This window comes from Impatiens glandulifera, chromosome 1 (genome assembly GCF_907164915.1).
Source record: "Impatiens glandulifera chromosome 1, dImpGla2.1, whole genome shotgun sequence".
NCBI classification, from domain to species: domain Eukaryota; kingdom Viridiplantae; phylum Streptophyta; class Magnoliopsida; order Ericales; family Balsaminaceae; genus Impatiens; species Impatiens glandulifera.
Genome location: NC_061862.1, coordinates 91,842,088 through 91,857,786, shown reverse-complemented (window position 1 = coordinate 91,857,786; position 15,699 = coordinate 91,842,088). Strand labels below are relative to the sequence as shown.

Here is a 15,699-nt window from a genome sequence, read left to right as displayed (position 1 = left end):
GTAAAGTCGTCATCAGTAGAGATGTTGTTTTTTATGAGACTAGCATGCTTCAGGGGTCTCCGTCTTCAACTTCCTCTGAGGGAAATCAACAGAAGTCAAGTATTGAGGTGGAGCTTGAGATTGGGTTGAAACCTACACCAGAGCAAACTCCGGAGTCTATTCCAGTTTCTATGGATGGTGCTAGCTCCTCAGAAGCACCTCCACAATATTCAATTGTTAAAAATAGGCCTCGTAGAGAAATTAGACGCCCTCAGAGATATGCAGAGGCTGATTTAGTTGCGTATGCATTAAATGTGCACTAGTAAAAAAGTAACATTTAAGGGCGGTTTTTACCGCCGTTATTGTATAATTTACCGCTGCTAAAAGACAATTACGGTGGTAAAATTACCGTAGTCAACCGCCTTTAATAGTTCCGTCGTTAAAGAGATTTTGACAATTAAGAGCGGTAAATTTACCGCAGATACTAGTTTTTAACTGCGGTTTATAAAACCGCAGTTAATAGTCTCTAACTGCGGTTCCTAAAACCGTAGTAAATTGTTTATTTATAAAGGCGGGATTTTCACCGCAAGTAATAGTTTCTAACTGCGGTTTAAAAACCGCAGTTAATAGTGCCTATAAAGGCGGTACAAAAACCGTAGTTAATAGTTAGTTGACTATATATAAATGCGATATTTTTAGCGTAAGTAATAGTCTTTAACTTCTGTTTAATAACCACAATTAATAGTGTTCATAAGTTAAAACAATATTTTTAACACAAATAATTGTCTCTAATTACAATTTAAAAATAGCTGATAGTTATAAGTGTAGTTAATAATCAATTGGCAACAATAAAAATCATTCAAAATAATATTATATAATTAACACTCCATTTTTATATTATAATATTACCTAAAAATATAATTATATCCAAATATAATTACATCAAAATATAATTATATAATATTTAAAGTCATACAAAATAAACATTATTATATCAATAAAAATGATCAAATTCCAAAATTTGAAACAACTTCTCTTCCTTTTCTTCCTTCTCCGACCTATAAAAGATTCAAATAAAAATTTATCAATTAGTAACAAATTACACTTTTTTACTCTCTTTTAACAAAAGAACTATGTAAAATATTTCCTATATTAAATAAATTGATATAAATTACATTTGATAAATTAATTGGAAGAGAGAATTCATACTAACATGTTAATGTGGCTGCAAATTTCTCTCAAAGAAATTTTATTGTTCCATCTATTTGTCCTTGTCTTAAATTGGACGTCTTGGACGTCCTTGTTCCAAAAGAGATCACTATCACTTAAATAAAATCATGGAAATAAAATGAGGAAATGAATTTAGAACATTCATTAGTTTTTTCAAATTTATATCAATGACAACCACATTTTGATAACCTAAAATTCATAAATAAAGTTAATTATATTCAATGACCAAATTTCTTTCATGCTTATATTAATACACCATAACACAACTTAATAAATGCATCTTTACAAACTTACAAATAATCATTATCTACAAGATGAATGAAACAAAAGTACTATACTTACAATGTACCAGGGAGCAGATGAAGCTATGCAAAAATCTTCTTCAAATGTAACGAGTAAGGTGTGCAAAAATCTTCTTCAAATGTACCGAGTAAGGTGAAACGCTAAAAAGATAATAGGAGCGCTAGAAAGATAATAGGAAATGTAGATAATGCGTAAGAGAGAATAGAAATTTAGATAGTGCTCGATCAATCAAATGGTTGAAGCTCCACAAAAAAAGGAAGGTGAAGCCGTGGAGAAGAAAATGGAGGACTGGTTGAAGTGGAATAAATAACCCTTAAATCTTTAATATTTTTATTATTTTATATAATTAAAAATAACATAATATTAAATACAATAATTCTCAATTATATTTATAAATTTACATATTATATAATTCAAAGATATTATATGCATTTCATTTTTTAATTAAATTCTTATATTTTTTTTATTCATATTTAAAAATTACATATTTTATTTTATAAAGTACAAATATTATAAAAAATAAACACTAATATTAATTAAAACTGATATATAATTATAAATTTTATAAACAATCATTTTTTATAAAAAATATTTATATTCTCGTACTAAAATTTTTATATTTTTCCGTCACTTTTATTATTACTTATGATTACCTTTTATTATTTTTATTATTACTTATGATTATCAGATTATTAACAATCCTAAATATTTATCTAAACATAAATTAAAAATAAAATAAAAAATACTTTCACACACTTTCTTAATTAGTTTTTATTTTTTTAATTTTTATTAATTAAAAACCAAAAATATTTTTATTGTATTTTATAATTTATAAATTAAAATACAAAATATATTATTAATAATTAAACAAACTACATTTCAAATACTTTTGAGTTTAAACTAAATTCAAAAACAAATATAACAAAAATGCTAAATAAATAATTGATGACAATTTATCTCCATTAATCAATAAGAAAATAGTCATTGAAATGATCAAATCTTCGTTAAAATATTTTAAGAATGTAAATGAGATAAAAATGACTAATTTTTCATATTTTTAGAATTTATTTGATAAAGAGTTTATCATAATATATATCTAAAATTATAAAAGTTTACACAAAAATGATAAAGAGTTTATTTTAATATATATATATATATATATATATATATATATATATATAATTTTATAAAAGTAATTTAGATATAAATTTTGACTAAAATGATAGAGAGTTTATCTTCAATTAAAATATATGAATATTATATATATTTATATATATTATATTATTTGAAATTTAGATATATTATTTGTAAATATGATTAAATTATTTAATATAAAATTAATCTTAAATAAAAAAATTAAAATTATTTATGTAATTGTGATGAACGGTACAAATTACATAGTTTTTATGACGTTTGTTATCTATATAAATATAAAGTTATAAATTAGACATTTGTTATTAATTAAAATTTAATTTTATGAATTAATTTGAGATGAATTAGTCTATTATTTAATTCATTATTTAATTAGTGATTAAATATTAATAAGATTTAATATTATTTTTAGAATTATTTATAAACTATATATATATAAAATTATGAAACTAAATTTTTTTTTATCGATATAATAGTTTAATATTTAAATTTATAATAATATATTAGTGGTTATAACTAATTTTATTACTGTTTAAAGTCTTAATAATGTTAATTAGTATATATATATTTATTATATTATTTCAAGAATTTAATTAAAATATGAATTAAAAAATAATACAACAAAATGTTAAGTAAATAATTGATAACAATTTATCTCTATTAATCAATTAAAAAAATAATCTTGATAATATTAAATCTCCATTAAACATATTTTAAGAATCTAAATGAGATAAAAATGACTAATTATTTATATTTTTAGAATTTATTTCACTTAAAAAGATAATAGTGAATACCAAATTATATAAAGATTTATATAAAAATGATAAATAATTTATCTTAATATATATTTATATATTATTTTATAAAAGACATAATTTAATTATAATTTTTGATTAAAATGATAAAATATTTATTTTCAATTAAAATAAATATAATATATATACATATATATTATATTATTTAAAATTTAGATATAATATTTGTAAATGTGATTAAATTATTTACCATTAATTGTGATAATTACATTAACTAATCTTAAATAAAAAAATATTTAAAATCTTTATAAAATTGTGATTCACATAACAAATTACTTTGTATAAGACATTTGTTATTTATAAATATAAACTTATAAACTAGATTTTTTTTTATTTATTTTATAAAATAAATAGTGATGAATTAGTCTATTAAATTAGTGAAAGAAAAAAATATTAATAAGATTTAATATTATTTTTAGTATTATTTATAAACTAAATGTATATAAAATTATGAAACTAAATTTAATTTAAATTTAATCGATATAATAGGTTAATATTTTAATTTATAATTATATATAATTATTGACAAAGTAACTTCTTTAAACTTATATTTAAAATAAATTTCTAAGATAATGCATAGAAATAATCTTATTTAACTTTTTAAAATTAAATTAATAATTATTTTTAACTTACTTTTATAAAAAAAAAAATAATTATATATACATATGAGAGATGATTGGAAGGGAATGACGTGTTAATTGATTGAAAAAACTAAATAATTTTCTCTCTTCTCTTTATTATTTTTCTCACACTCTTTCATTTTTTCAACTTTAAATCATTCTTTTTCATCATCGTATGTAATATATATATATATATATATATATATTCAATATTTCATTTTAATTAATAAATATAATAGCATCGGGTGATTCGTCCTTCTTGAAGGAGCATCCTTTTGCGGAGATAACAATTCCTGCTAGTGGCCCAGTGCTTAAGGCAAAAGGTTTAGGTGTGATGGTAGTTTTATTTGGTCGGTCTGCTTTCTAATCTTTCTGAAAAAAAGAAAGTTACTTGTAACTACTTTACGATTTAAAAGTCTTAATATTTGATAATATATATATATACATTATTTTATGAATTTAATTAGAATATAAGTTTAAAAAATAATACAACAAAAATTATAAATAAATATTTAATAACAATTTATCTCCATTAATTAATAAAAAAATAGTCTTGACAATATCAAATCTTCATTAAACATATTTTAATAATGTAAACAAAAAAAACTAGTTTTTTATATTTTTAAAATTTATTTGACTTAAAAATTATAATAGTGCATACCAAATTATAAAGGTTAAAAAATAATAAATATTTTATCTTAATATATATATATATATATATATTATTTTATAAAAGTAATTAGTAATAAATTAGTCTATTATTTAATTAGTCATTAATTATGAGAGAGAAAAATATTAATAAAATTTAATATTATTTTTAGAATTATTTATAAACTAAATCAAGTGGGTAGGATATAAAACTATATATAAATATGAAGTCTTAATATAATATTTTATTATTTCGTTTTTTTTTCATTGTTAATTCATTTAAAGTATGTTTATTGAACTGATAAAATAATATTTTACAAGTATATATATTTTAATTAACTTATTTAATATTCTCTTTTGAAACTTATCTCAATTATTTTTTAAAATAATAAAAATTAAAATTTATTAATAATTTTTTTTATGATTTATAATAATATAAGACTTTTAAATGTGGATCTATATAACGTAGTTAAACGTAAGATTTTAACTGAGGTATAAAAAACAAAAAATCACAGTTAGATATAAGACTTTAACTACGGTATAAAAAACCGCAGTTAAAGATAAGACTTTTAACTACGTTTTTTATATACCACAGTTAAATGTAAGACTTTTAAAGACGGTTTTATATACCGTAGTTAAATGTAAGACTTTTAAAGGCGGTTTTATATACCACAGTTAAAAACAATGTATTAACTACGGTTTTAAATACCGCTGTAAAATTTCGCCGTTAAAAACACATTTTTTACTAGTGGTGGCTGAAGAGATTGATTCAGAAGAAGAACCCGCGACGTATTCAGAAGCGGTTACCTATAAAAACTCTGGCATGTGGATGATCGCTATGCAGGAAGAGATGGAATCGCTTTACAAGAATGCTGCATGGGATCTAGTGAAGCTACCACAGAGCAAGAAAGTTGTTCGCTGCAAATGGGTGTATAAGAGAAAGGAAGGTACGATGGGAGTTGAAGAAGCCAGGTATAAAGCCAGACTTATTGCAAAAGGATATAGTCAAACTCCAAGTGTTGATTTTATTGAAGTATTTTCTCCAGTTGTGAAGCACAGTTCTATTCGGGCTTTACTAGGTATTGTGGCATTCCACGATCTTGAGCTTGAGTAGTTAGATGTAAAAACTGCATTCTTACACGGAGAACTTGAAGAAGACATCTACATGCAGCAACCAGAGGGATTTGTAGCCTTAGGAAAGGAGGACTACGTATGTCAGCTGAAAAAGTCTCTTTATGGTTTGAAACAGTCACCAAGACAGTGGTATAAGAGATTCGATACATTTATGACCACTCATGATTTCAGGAGGAGCAGTTACGATAGTTGTGTCTACTTTAAAGTATGTGATGATGGGTCGTTTGTTTACCTATTGTTGTATGTTGACGATATGCTAATTGCCGCTAAAGATCAAAGAGAGGTCAGAAAGGTGAAAGCACATTTGAGTAGCGAGTTTGAGATGAAAGATTTAGGTGCAGCAAAGAAGATGCTTGGAATGGAGATTCTTAGAGATCGACCGACTGGTAAATTGTACATAAGTCAAAAGAGGTACATCGAAAAAGTCCTTAGTAGGTTTAACATGCAAAGTGCCAAGCCGGTAAGTACTCCACTAGCTGCTCATTTTAGACTTTCGTCTTCTTTGTCACCACAGTCAGATAGTGATGATGATTATATGTCGCAAGTTCCATACTCTAGTGTCGTTGGCTCCCTTATGTATGTTATGGTTTGTTCACGACCTGACTTAGCATATGCAGTTAGTGTTGTTAGTAGATATATGGCAAACCCTGGTAAGGAACATTGGAAAGCAGTTCAGTGGATTCTCAGATACTTATGTGGTTCTACTGATGTTTGTTTACAGTTTGGGAAAAGTAGAGATGGAGTTGTCGGTTACGTTGATTCAGATTACGCTGGAGATCTTGATAAGAGAAGATCATTGTCTGGTTACATTTTTTGTGTTGTTGGTTGCGCTATTATTTGGAAGGCTATGTTGCAAGCTACAGTTGCTTTGTCTACTACAGAGGCAGAGTACATGGCGATTACAGAAGCTTGCAAAGAAGCAATTTGGATGAAAGGCTTGTTTGGCGAACTTAGTGATGATTTGCAGATTTCTACAATCTTTTGTGATAGCCAGAGTGCTATTTTTCTAACAAAGGATCAGATGTTTCACGAGAGGACTAAGCACATTGATGTACGATATCATTTTGTGCGTGATGTGATTGCTCGTAGTGATATTGTTGTGAGCAAGGTGAGTACACACAATAATCCTGCAGATATGATGACCAAGTCACTTCCTATTACCAAGTTTGAGCATTGCTTGAACTTGGTTGGTCTTCATTACTAAGTTATGCCCTTAGGGGCTTTTTGGTGGAAGAGGTTTAATTTTGTGGTTATGCTATCAAAGATTGGAATTCGTTTCAAGGTGGAGATTGTTAGGGTTTGTGGTCCGAATTCTTGTTGGGTCAGCGGGCTTTACCCGCACTATATGGACCTGCAGTCTTAATGGGTCTGACCCCTTTTAATTTACATCATATTCTAGGGTTAGACAATATATAGAGTATGCGGCCGTCTTTTCTCTCATTCAGTTCATTACGTTGTTCACCAAAATTTGTACAATCTTCGATATAGTGAAACTTCTCTTCTGCCTGTGGTTATTCACCCGTAAAGGGTTTTCCACGTAGTCTTGGTGTTCGTTCTTCTTTATCGCTTTTATCCTTGTTTATTGTGGTTTGAATTCTAACAAATTTCTTCTTTATCGCTTTTCATTCACAATTCACAAAGAAGGAATTTGGTAAGTGACATACCAAAGGCTTATTGTAAATGTTTAATTTGCTATTGAGTGATGATACAACCATGTAGCTTTGAAGATATCTACTTATCTTTCCTTTTGGGATATAAAAATCTTACTAACGCAAAATTTCAATAAAATAGAAGTCCATCTTTAATTAATCGACAACTCTTCCCACTACAACGATTTATTATTTGTTTAACACGATTATCATATTTGATTGAAATCAAAGCTTTTTATATTGTTGATATATATTTGGGGGCTAATAAATGGTGACTTAATTAGTATCAACTATCTACTTGGAGTTTATAATGTGGACAAGAAAGAGCAAATGATTAGACATTCATAAATCAACTTGTAAGCTGTGATTTTGGTCTTTGGGGTATAGTTTTTTTTTGTACACTCCATGAAGGAATGCTCTCATAGCCCATTTGATTATAGGAAGACAAATATTTAAGTGGTCCAAGAGGAACAATAAAGACTAAAGATTAGCTGGTTCAAGGTCTTAAGGGTCCCAAAGATTAACACGAAAACAGACATAGAAATAGAGAAGGTGATCTTTCATTGGCTGATATATATACATTGAAGTGATGATTGAGTTGACATGGTTTGCTTAAATTTGTCTTTGAATTAGAATATAGGTTTCATTTTTCAAATTAAAATATGTCATGGCTCCAACTAACCATTTATTATTGTCATGTTCTAATGGAACATAATTAGACCAACATGGGTTTCTTTCCATTTATTCTTGATTGCAATTTTAGCTATAACATTATCTTTATTTTTGTGTTTGAGATTATTTGACATAATTAGTTGGTTTGAAATGGTTAGAAAAGACCCGTCTAAATTAAATAAAGAATTCATATTTGCTACTCATTTAAATCACTAAACTAAAACGGGTAGATGCATCTCAAAAGATCTAATATGATCATAAGTATATTTTGTTATTGAGATATAATAAGTAAAAATTGATTAGAAATAAGGTAGATTGTATAATTAATGAAGTATAGGAGGGTCCTACACAATTAAAGAGAAAGGGAGCAAATAAAATTGGAGTCATTTTCTATGTCTTGTTTAGAAACGTGAATAAGAAAGAATGTGGGAAGAAATATATATAAGGGATTATTTAACGTGCCCATCATGTTACCTGTCGTCATGGACTCTCACTAATATGGTGGGGTTGCCCTTAAGTAAGGCTCTCACGTGCCCTAACGACCCTCCACTCCTACAAACCACGTGCCCTAGCTTCTCTACTATATACTAATCCAATATTAACTCATTTTTGTAAATAGATGGTTAATTTTTTATAATCTTTTTTCCAGTAGTTAGAAGAAGAAGAAGACCACTTCAGCATGCCATGTCATCAGCCATGTCATTAGTAAGTCGTACCCACTCACCAACCATGTCAGCATACCTTATAAGTTACCTAGTATACTTAAGTGACCTAAATAGATTTTGTTCTGTTTAAAGATATTATGGTCGTATATTTAAGTGACCTAAATAGATTTTGTTCCGTTGAAAGATATTATGGTCCGGGTTGATTGTGTGAAAAGATTTTAAATCGTATATAGTTCCGCCCTTGCACCGCCCTTGCACCTAATATGTTTGGCCTATAATGTTTCATAATCCATTATATTTATATAAGTTATGTTTAATTAGACAATTCAATAATACAAGTTTTAAAATTTAAAAACTATGCAAGAATAAAAATTGATGAACAAACTAAGTTTCACATTAATTAATGTTTTATGGGAAATAATAAAGAATTTTCTCTAGGCTTGATGATCAATTTGATGGAGATAGAGAGTGAGAGGCCGACATAGAAGAAGAATTGGGACATGGGTCGCCGGGAGAAGAAAAAAAACAGCAATTAGAGGCAGTGCCACAATTAATTAAACCTCGAGTTTACATGGTAGGGTTTGTTGTAGGGTCCCCCATTTCATCAAAATCCATGATCATCGATTTTGTTATGTCTTTAATAATGCCAACCAACAACTAATTAAACTATATGATTAATATACATACAAATTTATAATAAAATATTTTTTTCATTATCAATCCATCATTTTTGCCCTTTCTAAGCTTGTTCATCAACCAATATGAAAACGAGTCTTTTTCTTTTTAACCGTGTTTCTTTTAAAAACTTAAAGCAAGGAAGTTCACTATCTCTCTAAATGGGAGTTAGTTTCTAAAATTATTTGTTATATCTTCTTTCAAATATAAACCCCATATCATTGATAACCAGGATCATTTATTCAACTAAAAACTTCTTTTCCAACTTGAATTTGAGTTAATCTCCCCATAATTTGCAACCCAATATGTTTATTCTGATTTGTCCAAAAAATTGACAGATGAAAAAGGTTATTTTATATATGTTTATTAATTATTCTAATTTGCAACAATCATATGTAGTATTTTTTTTGTTCCTTTTTTTCTTATAAAAAATTTGTGAAATAAATAATAATGATTTAATGACAGAATATCTAAGAGATAAACAATAATCATAAGTTAATTAATTGGTCATGGCTTTAATAGTTAGGTTCACACAGTGACAATAAACATATTTGGTCAGGCCAAATGCTTATGTTATTAGTATGTCTCTTTAGTCAAAAAGACATGTAGTGGGTCCTTTTCTAGTTAGTTTGTCTTTCTTTCACCTAGAAACTAATTAAACCACTACTATAAATACTAAACTAAACCTCCAAGTAACATATTCATCTCATCTCCTTATCTAACTAATTCTCATCTCCCAACAAATATCTCTCTTAGATCTTACAATACAAAGAAAAAGCTAGTATTGTTTGAACATATATAAAAATGAAGCTTCTATCAAGAAAGGCAATGTGCAATACTCATGGGCAAGATTCATCTTATTTCCTAGGTTGGCAAGAGTATGAGAAGAACCCTTACGACGAAATTCGCAATCCCACCGGCATTATACAAATGGGTCTCGCCGAAAATCAGGTAATTATAACTAAAATTCATTACTCAGTAAGTCGGTCTTGAATTGAATTGTTGACATGACTTTTACTTTTATACAAGTTCTTCGTAACTAATTAACCATTTTTATTCATTTTTCAGCTCTCTTTGGACCTTTTAGAGTCGTGGTTAGCGGAGAATCCAGATGCAGCCGGTTTTAAAAAAGGTGGCGAGTCTATTTTTCGAGATCTTGCTTTGTTTCAAGATTACCATGGTCTTCCTTCTTTCAAGAAGGCTATGGTGGATTTCATGGGGGAAATAAGAGGGAACAAAGTTAAGTTTGATGCTAACAAGCTTGTGTTAACCGCTGGTGCAACTTCGGCTAACGAGACACTTATGTTTTGCCTTGCCGAACCGGGAGAAGCGTTTCTACTTCCAACTCCTTACTATCCAGGGTAAGTTAATTGATTAATCAATATGTTGTCATATAAGTTTCAAACGTTATAACGAGAATTTTCTCTAAAATTATTAAGATTAAATGTTTCAGATTCGATAGAGATCTCAAATGGCGGACTGGAGTTGAGATTGTCCCGATCCATTGTACAAGCTCCAACGGATTCCAAATCACGAAACCCGCACTCGAGGAAGCTTACAAGACCGCCCAAACCAAAAACCTTAGAGTCAAAGGAATCCTAGTCACCAATCCCTCCAATCCTTTGGGAACTACTACCACTCGACAAGAACTCAACTTACTCGTCGATTTCATCGTGAAAAACCGTCTCCATTTGATAAGCGATGAAATCTACTCGGGCACGGTTTTCGATTCCCCGGAATTCACAAGCATTATGGAAATCATGGAAGAAAGAAAACTGCGTGAAACCGAAGCTTGGGAAAGAGTTCACATAGTGTATTCTCTCTCGAAGGACTTAGGCCTCCCCGGTTTTCGAGTAGGAGCTATCTATTCGAACGACGAAGCCGTCGTGGGCGCCGCCACCAAGATGTCGAGCTTCGGCCTCGTCTCGTCCCAAACGCAACATCTCCTCGGCGAGATGTTGTCCGACAAGAAGTTCACCAAAAAATACGTTTCGGAAAACCAAAAACGTTTAAGGAATCGTCGAGAACAACTCGTATCCGGTTTAAAGAACGCGGGTATTGCGTGCCTTAGTGGAAATGCGGGCCTTTTTAGCTGGGTTGACATGAGCCACCTTTTGAAGACCAAGACATTTGAGGCCGAGATGGAATTATGGAAAAAGATTGTTTACGAGGTTGGTTTGAACATCTCCCCCGGTTCATCGTGCCATTGCACCGAACCGGGTTGGTTTCGTGTTTGTTTTGCCAACATGTCGGAAGGAACCCTAGACCTAGCAATGCAACGGCTCAAGGAATTTGTTATCTCTTTAACTAATTCCTCTAAAGTGGATGTTGCTAGTGATACTAAGACCGGTTCGAGAAGGAAGTCATTTACTAAATGGGTTTTTCGGCTATCGTTCGATGGGCGCGAGCACCGCGAACGATAGCCTGTGCAAGTTTTGTCATATCGACTATTGTTGGTATTGATGAAATCATTGCATGCCCGGTTTACATTATTTTTCACTCAACGTTGAATCGTTGGGGTTGAGAGGTGGTTTGATCTTCTTTTACGTCGTTGATATTTCATGATCAATAGAGGAATGCACTCGATCCATGTGGATTTGAAGTGGCTTATACTTTTACTTTTTAATTTATTTGTGTTATGATCATCATATACATTTCTAATTGAAACTTATTTTTTTCAGCAAACTTTTCTCCCATATAGTGTGATATAATTCCTTTGTTTGGAAGTAACTTATAATTTGAAAATTTTACACTCCTTATGTTAATTTGCAAATAATATAATCATGATTTAATAAAATAATTTGAATCATTATTTAAAAAATAATTGGAAATATATAATTAAACACAATTTTACACCAAAACAAAAAGGAAATAAAACCATTTTCAATTTAACTTAATTTAAAGATATTTTTAATGGGATTAGCTAGGTTGCACCGCAAATTATTGTGAAAATATCAAATTTTAAATTGACTTAAATATTAATATATAACTTTTTAAATCAATATATATATATATATATATATATATATATATATATATATATATATATATATATATATATATATATATATATATATATATATATATATATATATATCATGAAGTGAGGAAAGGAGTTTAATTAAATGTTAATTATATATAAGTCAATTGCTTATTGCTTGAAAATATCATCAATCATTTAATTTGCAACCATATCATATGATTGAGTTTTAAGTTATTTTATTCTCTACAATTAGGGATTCCTAACATGCATGCTATTTAATTAAGGACACATATAATATAATTAATTTTGTCACTTAAAAAATGATCTCTCTCTTTCAATTATTTTCAACTGATTTCATTAGATAGCAATGTGAATTGTTTCTTTTTATTTATGATCAGTTTAAAATGATTTTTAAATATAAAAGTAATTTTTTTATATTTAATTTATTCTGGAATTATGAAGGGTGGAAAGAGCATAGGGTCCACATTGTTTGGCCGTTCCAGATCATGTCTCGAATTCTTATCATAAAATAAATATTTGCTATAGTAATTGTTCTTTCGTGTTTAATATTTGAGTCTTCTATGAATTCGAAATGGATTACTATTCGTTTTTATAAAGAAGTATCTTGAATTATATATATATATATATATGAAGAAACAATGATTTGTGATCTTGATTGTTTTTTATTAAAGAAAATGAAATCTTTTTTTAGAACAAATCTATGTTAGGATGTTTTACTGAATTTCTAAATTCTCTTAACACGGTGAATCTTCTGAATAATGTTAGAGTTAATCGATAATTTTATTTTGTTTTTCTATGATTCCCAATTAATTTAAGCAAAACTTTTGTTACTTGTGAGTTTTTGTTTGGTATCATTCGGGGTTGTGTTTGTTGTTTGATGATTTTGTTATCTTCATTTATATAACGATCTTTTACAATAATTTTCTATTTAACTTGGATATTTTATTTTGTTTATTATTATTTTTTAGTATCGAATGTTATTGCTAGCATGACACACTTTAATTTAAGATATTTAAAATAGAATCAAACAATAAGTACCTTTGATGATCTTTTAGGATTTTTATTTTATTATTTATTTTAAATATACATTTTATTAATTTAGTAATTATTTTATATTAACTAAAGAATGTTTAAACTAATCATACATTTTTATAAAAATAAATAAGTAAATATATACAAAACTTTGCAACAAAGACAATCTTCCAAAAACTATTCTTGTTAATGAAACAAATTGGTTAATCTTTGTTAGATTAGATTATCGTTTGCTATTCCATCAAATTATTTAAATTATAAATTAAATAATAAATAAATTAGTTTCATACAAAAAAATACTCATCTAATAGAAATTTACCTTTTAAATTAAAAAATCTTCATAATAATAAAAAAAAGTTATATATATTATTTTATCAAAATAATTTATAAAAGAATGAATTATTTTTCTCTAAAAAAAATCATATTTAAACTAGCTTTTAAATCTTGATTTTTGACGTTTATTTTAAATAAATAATGTATTTGACTTGTTAGAAACAAAGAAAAATAATTAAATAGACCCTAAATCTATAGTCAAAGGGTTAAATGAACACCTGAATTATTAAAATGATCAATTATGTCCTTGACTTTTATACATTATATTAAATAATCTCTACTTCCTACAAATGGTATTATTCACTATCCCGATTATATTGTGTCTTCTATGTGTGGTTTACTATTTAATAATATTACCACACTAGACAGACTATAATTGTAAAAAAAAAGTTTTACATGTTCGAATAAATATTTTAAGTTTGATTTTCATTAAAAATGATTATGGGATCGGGTTTTGGTTTCAAACAAAAGTTCAATTTATCTAATTCAAACTGTAGATTAATATTTACATAAGATTTTTTTTTTTAAATTCTATACAATGACAATATTAAAACAGGGTCAAAGCAAGTTAAAGATTGATTTAATTTACCATATATAGTTACACTTAGAAGGTCAATTACAAAGTGCTAATCAATTAATTTGGCTTTGCATGAGGACATTGAAGAGACAACACCACATTGTTCATTTGTAGGTTGTTTCTTTAGCTCATAATTAATTAAGCCAACATTTCAACAAGCCATGCTTCTACAAAACTCATCATGGCACATTTATCAGGTTTGAAAGCGACATAATCGATAATTTTCTTATTATTTTTCACTATAATCTTAACGGCTTGCTCATTCTAATAGTATAATTATGAATTCTAGATTATATGTGTTATTAGTTTGGCTTTTAATTATCTACAATTTGATTAAAAATCAATATTGGATCAAATAACTACTAACTAATAGTAGTAGTAGTATTAATTGAGATCATTTATGATAGATGGAACTCTTATATAATAATGGAACCCAAAATCAAACCAATAACTGAATAGATGATCCAATGGGGGTCAATCAAATATTAATTATGTGGCATGGGATTCTCATGTGGGTTTCACATGAATTTGCTTTCAAGGTAGCACATGGTGTTGGAAAACATAGAACGCCTGCCCAATCTCTTTTTTAGGGTTTTGTTTGATTATGAAATTATAAAGTTTGTTTAGGTAGTGGAGCGGCCCATAATACCTAGCTCAAACACGCCTTAATCGGTTTAGGCAGATATTTTGCTTTAAAGACCATAGAGGAATTCAACTATGGAAAGTTATACCAAACTCTAGGTCATAAAGGCGAGCCACAATGCATTTTGCATAAGAGAACAATGATCATGGTCACACCTCGACAGTCATAAAAATAGTGGAACTCAAAATCAATCTCAAAGGTGCACCTTTTATTTATCAAAAAGTTCTCAAAATTATCCACTAAGGAAATTGACAATGACTATAATGTTCATGGTGTCTTTAAAGACGAAGGTGCAACAAACCACAATCTTTGAAAAAGGAATCGATAATCATTTCTTGTCAATTCTTAAGATTTTACACTAACCAAGCTTATCCATACAAGCTAAAACAATGTTTGAGAAGGAAAATCGGATCTATTACTACATAATAGCTACAATCTCAAATAATCTAAACTCAATCTTCTAGATTGAATAAAACGCCGAAATCGGTAACTTAGGCTGTAATCAAACAAGACTTAATTAGTTAAGGGGATTGATGAGGACTGAATTTAATAAACTGTAATTGTTGTT

General features: G+C 28.0%; 1 protein-coding gene across 1 annotated transcript; it reads left to right on the top strand.

Moving 5' to 3' along the window:
- Positions 1 to 10,346: 10,346 nt before the first annotated feature.
- Positions 10,347 to 11,965, top strand: LOC124922243 (1-aminocyclopropane-1-carboxylate synthase 3-like). The gene is made up of 3 exons (XM_047462977.1): positions 10,347 to 10,493; positions 10,611 to 10,903; positions 10,996 to 11,965. The coding sequence occupies exons 1-3, from the start codon at positions 10,347 to 10,349 to the stop codon at positions 11,963 to 11,965; spliced, it is 1,410 nt and encodes a 469-aa protein (XP_047318933.1).
- The last annotated feature ends 3,734 nt before the right edge of the window (positions 11,966 to 15,699 follow it).

What these genes read in the sequence shown, in the direction of transcription:
- LOC124922243 (XM_047462977.1), top strand. Translation starts at nt 10,347, where the DNA reads ATGAAGCTTCTATCAAGAAAGGCAATGTGCAATACTCATGGGCAAGAT. An exon ending in TGGGTCTCGCCGAAAATCAG is followed by an intron (nt 10,494 to 10,610) that starts GTAATTATAACT and finishes TTCATTTTTCAG; the next exon opens with CTCTCTTTGGACCTTTTAGA. An exon ending in CCAACTCCTTACTATCCAGG is followed by an intron (nt 10,904 to 10,995) that starts GTAAGTTAATTG and finishes TAAATGTTTCAG; the next exon opens with ATTCGATAGAGATCTCAAAT.